We start from the raw sequence: 12493 nt of genomic DNA, 5'->3' as shown, positions 1-12493 counted from the left end.
TCTTTTTTTTTCTTCTTTTTTTTCTTTTTCATTCACTTTTTTTTCTAAGTACAAACTCAACCGACCTTTTTCAATTATACTTTCCCAACTCTTCTTTTTCAAATCTCAACAAATTTAGAGTCTAGGATTCCCAATCCACTTGATTAGCTTGACAAAAGAAAAGGCTTAAGGCTCAAACTTGGCTAACAAGGGTGTTATATACTAAGGTTAGTGTTTAGGTAAAAATGAGGCTAACAACGATGGCCTAACATCTTCCCCTATATTTAAGGTCACTTTGTAGACTCAAGAAGACCAGGAGCAAGTTCTAGAAACACATGCACAATTGATGATAAAACACACATGAAAGAATTGAAGGCTCAAAATCTCACTTGGGTAAATAGCATGAATCAAGGCAAACAAGCGATTCGTTACTTATGCACCCAATTACTCAAACTCTCAAGTCAATGGTCAAGTGATAGCTCAAAATGGATGGTTCTTTTATCATAGAAAACTAGTCTTCACCCCAATTATACCAATTTTTTTTTTCAAGCCCAAAATTTGCAATCAATCACAACCAAACAACACAAAACTTCATGAATTTCTTAAACAAAGCAATTCTATCCTAAAACAAAATAAAAACAACAAAACACAACTAATCAATCTAAAGCAAAAAGATAAGTACCTCGTTAGTGTCCGTATCCACCATATTATCCCCCCAAACTTATTCAAAGCTATGCAAAGAATAAGTTTGAAAAGTTGGTGGAGAAGGGAGACTAACATGGTATGCAAGCAACATAAAACACACCAAAAACAAACTGAAACAAAAGAATTAAAAGATACCTACTAGGGGTTACCTCCCCTACAGTGCCTTTGGTTATCGTCGTTGGCTCGACGTCGTCCATGAGCTGCATCATGTCATGCCATAAATGGTGGCGTTGGATTTTCTGTCAATCTTGGAAGCATATGATATAGCCAATCTCTTCTTCCACCAAGTATTTTTCAGAGCTCCATCAGAAATTTCAGTTTCCACTTTGGATAAATTTTCAGCTTTTGTTTTCTTCACCTTCACTTTAGGATTTGATGTAGTCTCTTCTTTAGAAGTTGATCCACCACATGAACCAAACATCCATTGCGGTAAAGAAAAATCCCCAAATGTGGACTCAATTTCTTGTGCCTTTTGGACCTCTACAACGTGCACAGCTTTGCACTCTTTCTTCATAACAAGTTCTTCTTCCTCACGACTCTTCATAGCATTGTAGATAGATAGGATGTGACGTTTGTTACCCATATGAAGAGTGAGCTCTCCCTTTGCCACATCTATCAATGCTTTTCCCGTTGCAAGGAATGGGCACGTCTTCTTCCATATCCAATACTACAAAATCGACGGGAAAAATGAAGTCATGTACCCTCACAAGAACGTCCTCAACAATTCCTTTAGGATAGGTGACGGTTCTATCTGCCATCTGTAGTGTTATTGTTGTCGGCTTGAGAGTGCCGATCTTCATCTTTCTGAAAAATGATAATGGCATCAAATTTATGCTCGCCCCCAGATCACAAAGTGCCTTTGTCTGTCTGTCATTTCCAATAACGCATGAGATGTTGAAACTCCCAGGATCTTTAAGCTTGGCCGGTAGCTTTTTCTGAATTATGGCACTACAATTTTCAGATATGTTCACCGTCTCATAGTCAGTCCACTTCTTCTTCTTGGAGAGCACATCTTTTAGAAACTTTGCATATGTAGGCATTTGCTGTAACGCCTCTACCAACGGGATGTTGATGTGCACTTTTCTGAATATGTCAAGAAACCTAGAGAAGTGATCATCTAGCTTCTTCTTCTGCACGCGCTGTGGAAATGGGATCTTAACCTCAGCAGGGGGTGCAGGTATCACGATGCTTGCCTTGGGAGGCGGCACCTCTTCCACTGGTTCTTCTTCTTCCACCACCTCTTCTTGAGAGATTTTCTCCTTCTCTGCAGGCAAGGTTGGGCCATCATAACTCTTTCCACTCCTAAGATTAATGGCTTTGCAATCCTTACAGTCTTTAGGATTGACAATTGTTTGTGACGGAAATTGGCCCGGTTGATGCTGAATACCCACTGCCTGTGAAATCTGGCTCATCTGGTTATCGATGCTCTTCATGTGAATATTAAGGTCATTCACATTAGCTTCAACCTGCACTAGCCGTTTGTTGGAGTCCTTCATGCACTCTCCTGTTTGGTTCATAAAGGCCATTAACACATCTTTCAGCTCATCCTTCCTCGGTTCTATGATTTGGCCATTTGATACCTGGAATCCGGGTGGTGGTTGCAGGGCATTATTTGGGTTCCCGTATGACAAGTTGGGATGCACCTTGTTCCCATAGTGATTGTAATTGCCTCCTCCTTGGTTGGGGTGGTAATTGTTGAAATTTCTGTTGTTGCCACCTTGATGAACGTAGTTTACATCTTCGACTCCTTGTTGCATCTCAGTCCCAAACTGACTTGTTCCCATATACCCAAGCTTGTCAGTTAGAAATTCCAGCTGCTTGGATATTGCATCAATCCTATCATTATCGGAGGTGGATGCCACCCTATATGATTTTCCTCTGTCGTTTCTCCATCCATCATCATTTGAAGCTACCCTCTCGATCACTTCAAGTGCTTCAGCTTCCCCCAATTTCAAGAGAGATCCTCCGGCGCTCATGTTCAGTTCACACATTGCTTCCAGCGTGCCTCCCCTGTAGAAGGTTAAGATCTGTTGTCCCGGAGTTAGCCCGTGATTGGGGCATCTTCTCATCAGCTGCTTGAACCTTTTCCAAGCCTCCATGATATTCTCCTGAGGGTGCATCTTGTATTGAATGACCTCAGCTTGGCGTTTGAGTGCCTCGCTAGGTGGATAATATTTCTCCAAGAACAGCTCCACCATTGCATCCCATGTAGGCACAGAGTTAGGACCCATGCTGTCATACCAGTCCCTTGCCTCATCTTTCAAAGAGAATGGGAATAATCGGAGGCGGACTTGCTCATCTGTGACCCCATTCGCCTTCACTGTGTTGCTGATCTGTATGAACTTGGTGAGGTGCTTGTTGGCATCTTCTGAACCTGTCCCACCAAATGCGTTTGCTTCTGCTCTGTCTATCAACCCCGGTCTCAATTCGAAGCTGTTGGCCGCTATCCCCGCATTGTTGACTGGTGGATTAGCAACCTGTCTGTAGGCAAATTGATTTTGCACGGGCACTGGCCTCACATTCTGTTCATCCAATTGCCTCTGCATGGCAACCAGCTGTAGACGGAGTTGGCGGATGACAGGATCCTCATTGTTGTTCTCCTCCCCGTTATCCATTAGAATTGGAGAATGAGGCTCGTACTGGATAGGTGATGGAGGTGGAGATGGACTGGGTGATGGAGTTCTCTGGATAGGAGAAAGTAGACGCCTGTGCGCGGGTGAAGAAACCCGAATCCTTTGGTTTAACCTTCTCTGCGCGTTCCTCCTTCTGTTGGATGCTTCGATCTCGAGATCGATAGGCTCTAGAGGTGGACCTTTAGAACGCGTGTGCATACACCCTGAACAAGGAAACACATCTATTAGAGAACTCAAAATAAAAAGTAAAAATAAAGCAAGTAAAATCTAGATTAGTAATCTCAATTATTATCACGATATTAAGCTATAATGACACACAATTGTCCCCGGCAACGGCGCCAAAAACTTGACTCAACTTATTTTTACACAAGTGATACCCGCAAGTGTACGGGGCTAGTGTAGCAATTAGTAAGCAAAAGTATCGTATCCCACAGAGACAATTTCGTATCAACTTAACTACCACGAACAAAGATTAACTACTATCTAGACAATCAAGAAGCGTTTGGTTTGTTCTAACAACTAATAAAAGCATATAATAAGCAAATAATAACTAAGAACACGGAGACACGGTGAGAAAAGATAATATGGAGAAAATTGCAGAACTCAAGGATCCGATGCACAATTCTAAGCTCTTATCCAATCGATTTGCCTTACCTTTTGGTGTCTCTAGAGTTACTAAGCCGACCACAATTATAGATTAAACCCCCTCCCGAGGTGAAAAACCTGTAGATTAGGTGCTAGGATCGAAGTCCCCTTCTAATCCTAAACTCCTAACTCCCAAAAGCTCGATTAGGTCAATGACCTCACTCAAAACCTCAACTCTCCCGAGTTATATTGTATTAAGGTGTGAATTATTCTTATTTCCGGATTAATTATTTCATCTCCCGATTAATCTAATTAATCCTACACAATCAAGTGGTGATCAAGCAATTGAAAGGAATAAACTCAAGAACAATCAAATAACTACAAGAGCAAGGCAAGAACAAAATCAATCGGATAAAAACTATGAAATTAGTGCATCATCACCAAGAATTCTACAAGAAAAGTTTAGCTACTCATGTTCATAAAGGAAGCCATGTTCAACACAAAGTAATCCAACAAAAACATGAAATAAAGATACTAAGTACTCCTGTGAGATCGATCTATGGAGTGAAGCTTCAATCTTCCGATGTGGACTCTTCAATCTTCAATTCTCTCTCTCAAAGGTGTTCTTGAGGGTATGTGTGTGTGTAGGGGCGGTAGGTGTGGAATAGAATGAACCCTAGGCTTCTTCTCCTCTTATTTCCCTTCAAAAATCGCGTTTTCAGCTTTCAGACGCGTCAGACAATCCGACCCGACCGGGTTGTATTTTTGAACTGGAAATTCAACCCGGCCGGGTCACCATTTTAGGACAGTTGCTGGATTCTGGCTCAACCCGGCCGGGTTGTATTTTTGCACTGTAAATTAACCCGGCCGGGTTACCTGTGCGCGGCTTTCGTAGATCGGTCATATCTCTCTCATCCGAACTCCGATTAGGGCGTTTGAGATACCAACGCGAAGCTCTTTCGAAGACGAAGAGAATGATATGCAGTGGGTGTTGATTGGACTTCAAAATCTCTAGAAGAATTGTCTCAAACCAAGGCTGCTGCATATCCACCTATTTTACACCTTTTTCTACACATTCTTAACAAAAAGGTCAACATACCAACATAATAGAGAAGTAGATATAAACACGCCTAATAATAGACAAAATATGATCACATTCATACAAAACCACCCTCTAAAATCATGTAAAATCCAAGTATGTCATAGACATGTTCAGTCCACGCGATTAGGTTGATAATTCTAATCCCGTCATATGGTTCGTTGTAATGGTGTGTAACAACGCAAGCTTAGAGAGCAACTTGGAGTGACTTGTCTTCACGTGTTAAAAACCTCACTTTAGTAGCTTAAGTTAGTTAACCTTCTCAGAATCAAAACAAAATCTTTACATGCTTTGTGTAGTCCTATTAAGTGTAAGCAATCTCGCCTCCCTGTGGATCGACACTTGAAATACTACTACGATACTGTATTCTTGCAGTAGTGTAGTATTATTAGAGTTTAAATAAGTGAACTTGATAATCTTTATACATTGTTTGAGAACTCTAAAATATCGCATCAACCGTCATCATCGTTCCAGTCGGTGATGCTCCCACCCTCATGCTCGACTATCATGTTGTGCATGATTATGCACGCATACATGACATCGGCGATGACTTCCTTGAACCAGAGACGAGCCGACCCTTTCACAATTGTCCACCGTGCTTGGAGCACACCAAATGCCCGCTCGACATCCTTCCGCGCCGACTCCTGCTTTTGCGCAAATAAAGCCCTCTTCTCACCAATTGGGCAGCTGACCGTCTTCACAAAAACAGGCCACCGTGGGTATATGTCATCGGCCAAGTAGTACCCCATGTGGTATTGGCGCCTGTTGGCAGTGAACTCGATGGCCGGGCCGTTGCCATTGCATTGCTCGGTGAAGAGGGTGGATGAGTTGAGGACGTTAATGTCGTTGTTCGACCCGGCTACGCCGAAGTAAGCATGCTAGATCCAGAGCCGATGGTCAGCAACGGCTTCGAGGATCATCGTCGGGTGGCTGCCCTTGTATCCACTAAAGAATTGGCCTCTCCACGCCGTCGGATAATTCTTCCATTGCAGTGCATACAGTTGATGCTCCCTAGCATCTCAGGAAAGCCGTGCGCCGATTCGTGCATCTTCATCAGGCATTGGCAATCAGCGGCAGTCGGCTTGCGCAAATATGTGTCGCCGTAGGCCTCCACAACTCCCTTACAAAATCTCTTCAGGCACTCCCGGCCTGTTGTCTCCCCGACGTGGAGGTACTCGTCGAAAATGTATGCCATTGTGCCGTAGGCCAACTGACGGAGTGCAGCCGTGCACTTTTGCAACGGTGTAAGGCCGGGTCTGCCGACGCCGTCTTCCCGATACATGAAGTATTCATCACTTGATGACAACGTCCGGACAATGCTGAGAAAAAGGTAACGCGACATTCTAAACCGACGGCGGAAAACAGTCTGTTCCCACCGTGGTTGATCGGCAAAATAGTCTACACCCAGACGTTCGTGAGCTGCCGCGTGGTCGCGTCGGACAGACCTCCGACGTCGAATAGGCCTGTGGATCTGCTCCGCCGCCGCCGCCACAGCCTCCTCGCACTGCATTTGGGCTAAGCATTCCGCCATGGCCTCTTCAACGGCTGCATCTAAGGCTTCCGAGGTGGCCGAGGTCGAATTACCCGACTCCGAGGAGCTAGAACTAGTGGCATCATCGTCGTGGTTCATTTTGGTATTTGAGAGAGGTAGAAATGTGAGAGATGTGAGATGTTCGTACGAACAAGTGAATGACAAACGAGGTTTAAATAGCCATAAAAAACGCGTGTCATCATCCGCTACCATCGTCCGCCGATCCTGCAATGGGGCGCCCTACATCGCGAACGAAGGAATGACTAGCCTATTTATAGGCTTGGTCCACTGCGGGGGTCAACTCAGCCTTGATGGCTATCATCATGGCTCATCATGGCGGGGCAGTAACCGCCGGCCGTTACGAGTTTGAAAGCTGGAGTGGTCGACGTTGAATCTAGACGTTGTACACGCCCTAGTTCAACCGTCACATGTGGACTTCGTGAAGCACTTGATCAAGACACTGATCAAGCCATCGCTCAAGGCGCAGCAGACCGAGTTGATCAGGCTGCTGATCAAGGCGCAGCATGTCAAGTTGACCAGGCTGCTGCTCAAAACTGAGGTGGTCCAAAACATTAAGTCTGGATCCAGGGACAAGCCCAAGAACCACCCAAAGACCAAGATCAGGGGCACGGGCACGGCTCGACGCGCGTGTGCGCGCGTGTGGGCTCTTTCACCCATCTTAGTCCACGATAATTACTAAGTGTAATTAGTCACTTAATAAATACACATTTAATGATGTGTCTCATCTCCTATGTGGGATAATTAACACTAGTTAATTACTCTCTACACTTTCAACTCATAGTTTTATCAAAAGCTACAATGTGACCAACTCTTATCCACTATTTCTCACTCACCGGGAATCGGATTTGAGAAAGTGAATATACTACGGTCATCTACGCGGAACGTAGATCGACGCTATGTCATTTAATTTTCCAAAATTAAATGTCTCGTCACATTTATTATTGGTCAAACTTCATTGACCGGACATCTTAAATTCAATGTACATCTTCAATGATATACTTCCTCACATTTCTTTGATGCAACACTCCCTTTTGCAGCCACAAAAAATTTCCCATGTTAGAAAAGAAACTTGTTAAATGATTAAGGTGGTTCATAAAGAAAAATTAGAGAATATATTTGGTCTACGACATTTTGGGTACATTAAAAGAAGATAAAGTAATTTTTTTTATTAAGAGCAATTTTAACCCTTTCTTGGATTATCGTCTAAAGTTTAAGATTCTAGATTCCTGAAATATGGTGAATTCAATTTTACTAGGAAGAAGCTAGAAGCCTATAAAAGAAGAATGAAAAGCAAACTACATATATAAGAGTATTCACTAAATAAGTGACATTTTTAATAGTTTATAGCTTGTGTGAATAAAAAAAGTTAAATACTTTTAATGATATCTCTGAAAATATGCTAAAGACTATCTAATAGTATGAAAATAATCTAAACGAAATCGATCTAATTCAATATGAATTTTTTTAAGTACTGTACTGCCTAATTATGTGTGTATTTATCTCTATTCATTATTAAATTCATTGATATAAGGATTATGACAATTGACAAACCTAGGGAAGTAGGGTCCTCTATCATTAAGTTTAGTAATTTATTATGAAAAGTATTATGTCAAACCTAGGAAAATAGATGTCCCGAACCATTAAATTTCTTATTATAAAGATGTGATCACATGAGACACAGATAGAGTGGGGCTCTACTTTATAGGTTCTAATACAAACAATATTAATGGGATTGAAGAATACATTTAAACTGATTCATAATTGCAAAATCTATTTTTCTTTTTTATCGTTTTAGTGATCACCATAATTTGTCACAATGCCACGAACACGTAAATTTGAATTAAAAAAAAAATTGAAGGAAAGAAATCTAAAATTTATACATTTAGATTCAACAAAAATTCAGAACGAAACTACAAAATTTTTTTACCGAAACACTGCATATTTTTCTATTAAAAATGATGTTATTTTAATGATTGGTCAGATTTGGAGAAACCACGATTTAGAGAAAAAAAATTAAAAAATCAAAATCAATGTATATAGATAAAATTGGAAAGAAAACCAGAAAATATTAGTAGTACTATAACAATATTTTTTTCCATCACAAAACATACTATTTTTTTCTAGCACGAAGTCAAGGTTCATCTCACTCTCCTTAGATGCAAGTCTATACTATTTACCAATATACTCCAAATTCTTTGAATGCAAGATTAAAAAAAACATCCTTGGAAACTGAGAAATTTGGCCTAAAAATGAGTTCTTGAAGTTTGAAATGAATCAAATCTAACCAAGATGTTTACAAGTCTCCTAGTGCATTAGCAAAGCTTCACTCTGTCCATCATCACAAGCATCGGCTCACATGTCAACACCAGCATCATATAGAGAAGACGAGCAATGTGTAAAGAATATTGAATTTTACCTCAATCTCAAGATTCCAGCAAATCCACTTGTTCTTCATTGTCTCAAACACGAGCCAGCTTCTGATGTCTCCATGACGTACCTGATTGTTAAACTGAAACGTGAAATATGATGGAGATATAATATAAATGGACCAAATCCAAACCTGAAAACTTGTCATAACTCTTTGCATTAACAAAAACAATTGATTCCAAGAATTTTTCCAAGACATTAGCAAAAACAAGAACTCAAAAACAAATATTGGCAAGACCCTATGAGCCTGAGAAGTGTCTCATCTCTCATCGTGCCAATACAAAATTAAATGCATTCGACACCAACTTCAGCAGCCCGTCTAGGCTTGTTCTTCCTTCTGCTCCCGTGTTGTCTATAGCCAACGGGCTTGATTAGGACAGTAGCGTTACTTTTGGCTGCTACAGCATTCTCCTCTTTTACTAATTCATCGCTTTCCTTGATCTGTGAGGACCTCTTCCTCTTCCTGCCATTCTCTGCAGCAGATTGGTTCTTGCTGCTTTTACTCAACACCAAATTTTTCGTCTCCTCACCATCTTCTTCGTCTTCTTCCTCAATCTTCTCAACTTCGTCTCCCTCCTCAAAGTCGTCTTTCATTGGTTTTTGCGGTCTCCCTCTTCTCCTCACGGGTAGCTTCTCATCCTCACCGCTGCCAGTGTCATCACAAGCAGCGAGTGCAGTTTGCTTCTTCCCTTTCCCTCTCCCTCTACCCATTCTTTAAAATCAGCAATTCGAGCAAAAATATGACAGTTCTGCAATGGATAAGATGGATAAATATGACTCCAAAAACACCCCTTTTGCAAAGCTTGATGGTGGAAATAACAAGAACAATCAAAAGACTAGATAAAGTAATCCAAGAAAGCAAACAATTAAGTAGAGAAGTAAAGCAACAAAACAAATCTAGAACTAGACATATTCAAATCTAAATCTTATCTATATTGTCCACTGAAAAATTCAAGAAACCTCAGACCCACTAAACTTGTGTTCAGATTTGGTATACATCACATATATTTAGCTATCACACAATACATCAAACAACAAAATGAGCTTCAAATCCAATAACTTTGTAGCTAAATCGAGAAGCTTGACTTGCAAATAACCTTAGTGAATCCAATAAAAGCAAATCTAATCCATGTATATAGCATAGCTTAGAACCTCAAGAAACCATCTTTTTTTCATTTCTTCAAAACTAAACAAAAAATTAGAAACACTAGATCATTGTAAACAGAAAGCAAAAGACTATGATCAGATCATTAGTTTATACGAAAACAGAAAAAATTACAGCAAAAATAAAGAGAGTGACATACCAAATGAAGCTGGCTTCATAAGAAACAATAAACATCTGCATCCGAAATAAAAGAAACCATTTTCAAGAAAAACAAACAACACCAATCAGAAACCCAATAGAAAAACAAGATTTTGAACCTGCATGATAAGTTCCAACGGTAAAAGAGAAACAAAAAGGTGAAGTCTTGGTATGGTCTGAGTGAGAATTGGATGAAAAATTGATCTGAAACAGTGAAAGAAAGGGGCAGAGAGGAAGAAAGCCCAGATCAAATAAACAGCAAGAAACGGATTAAAGAGAGAAAATGAAGTCAGATTTGGAAAAAGATTGGATTTTTAGCCAGATTTCAAAGGCTGAAGTGCTGAGGGAAGCAAAGACTGCGAGAGAGAAGATAGAGAGGAAGTGATGAAAACTGTGTACTTAAGTTGGAAGTGGTGAAAGGATATTTATTTAATTTGATGGGCTGTTTGAGAAGTTAGGGTAAAGTGTAATTCAAGGTAAAATAAAACAATTCAAGACAAGAAACCAGCAACAAAAACACAGTAGGAGAATTTAAATAAATTACTAGAAAAATAAAAAAGACCATCTTTTGATGTCATTCCTGTACCACACACACATCGTATACATAGTCAAAATTGTTATCTAAAACAGTTTATAACGAGTGAGAGTCAAAAACCCTAAACCAGTATTTAAATATTTCAAAAGTGGGAATTCTCTAAATTAGGCCCTTCATTTTTGTAAAGTACATGCACAGCACACAATCAAAATATGCATCCACAGTGACAGCTATATATCATATTATTAAAAATAATTCATATTGAATAAATGCCTCAATATTGTAGTAAGCACAAACTTCATTTTCTATTTGTGTTTAATTTATGTGGTGTCGACAGCATAGCTACACTGTAATAAGTGTGCCGCGTAAAATGCAATTTTAGTGTTATGGTTATTATTAATGTTTAGATTTTTTAACTAATTTTACAAATAATTATAAATAATTTATAAACAGTCTGAACTCTGAAGGTAAAATGCAGCTTTTCCTTTTTTCGTTCATTAAAAGAATTAAAAATAACAAGAAATGATATTGCTCAATAGTGAGTATGTGAATACAATTTTAGTGTTATGGGTTATTGTAATAAGTGATAACCGTTTCTTTATTTTCGCAAATTAGTACTACTATAAAATAAGAAAGATTTAAACAATAATGCTGAGTGAAATCCAATTTAGTGTTTCTGGTTGTGAGTGTAAAGTAATGAGAGAAGAAATAGGCACAAGACACATAAATAGTGCAAGTGAAGTGCAATTTTAATGTGTAGGCTGCTCATGTCTTGAAATTTCAAAGAATTTCGAATAAATTTATTCACTTAATTTTCTTTGTTTGATTCGTGAAATAACATTTTAATATAGGAGTATTAACTTTTGTCTGTAACTTTTGTGTTCGACCTAATAACATTTGTTAAAATTGTACTAGTACTAGTAATATATACACGAGTAAAAACAATTTATAGATATTCAAATAATTAAAGTACAAATATTTACCGTGTCGCTGACTAAGTTTGTAGCGTGTGTATGAATTTGTGTTTCCCATGTAACAATATTCAATGATAGTTGAAACATTTGAATTCTGCAGAAAATTAAAATAGCAAGAGGCGACATGGCTGCGGATCCCGATTCCACTATCTAAACATAATCATAGATATTTTTTAATTATGTAATTTTTATTTTTTAGGATTTTAATTATGTAATTTTTAATTTTTAGGACTTTAATTATGTACTTTTAAATTTGTAGGATTTGAATTATGTAATTAATAATTTTTTGGTAATTTGTAATAGTATTCCGGGTATTTTTAATTCATTCTAATATTGTGGAAATGTTTTTATTTAAATTGAATAATAGAATGGTGGGACCCTATAGCATGTCCTTGCGGAAGAGCATGGATGTGGGTGTTGTGCTCTTGGGGAAGAGCAGGGAGTAAAAATAAATAAAAGTGGGTTCGGACCTACTTCCATGCTCTTGCCTAAGAGCATGGATGGGGATGCTCTAAGTTTAGTACGCTCTGACAATGCTCTTGAATTGGTGTGCTATCCTCAGAGCATCCACAGTGGGGCGGACTTTCGTCCGCCACTGTAGCCATGCAGACGATAGGCTTTCGAGCACGCATCGTCCGCCCCACTGCGGGCGACGCGGACGATGCAACGCGTTTTCTTTTTTTTTCGAATTTCTTTTCTAT

The 12493-nt window shown here is 39.4% G+C and overlaps 2 protein-coding genes across 2 annotated transcripts; both read right to left on the bottom strand.

Annotated features, from left to right (window-relative positions):
- Positions 1-1259: 1259 nt before the first annotated feature.
- LOC121752683 lies at positions 1260-9040 on the bottom strand. The gene is made up of 2 exons (XM_042147790.1): positions 8970-9040; positions 1260-3520 (listed from the first exon to the last, which is right to left on the bottom strand). The coding sequence occupies exon 2, from the start codon at positions 3513-3515 to the stop codon at positions 1260-1262; it is 2256 nt and encodes a 751-aa protein (XP_042003724.1). The 5' UTR covers positions 3516-3520; positions 8970-9040.
- Positions 9041-9110: 70 nt separating this feature from the next.
- Positions 9111-10894, bottom strand: LOC121753409. The gene is made up of 2 exons (XM_042148707.1): positions 10285-10894; positions 9111-9729 (listed from the first exon to the last, which is right to left on the bottom strand). Exon 2 carries the CDS (start codon positions 9689-9691, stop codon positions 9266-9268), a length of 426 nt encoding a protein of 141 aa, XP_042004641.1. The 5' UTR covers positions 9692-9729; positions 10285-10894; the 3' UTR covers positions 9111-9265.
- Between the last annotated feature and the right edge of the window lie 1599 nt (positions 10895-12493).

The sequence above is a fragment of the Salvia splendens genome, chromosome 10 (assembly GCF_004379255.2).
Source record: "Salvia splendens isolate huo1 chromosome 10, SspV2, whole genome shotgun sequence".
NCBI classification, from domain to species: Eukaryota; Viridiplantae; Streptophyta; class Magnoliopsida; order Lamiales; family Lamiaceae; genus Salvia; species Salvia splendens.
This window is presented reverse-complemented; position numbering and strand designations above follow the sequence as displayed.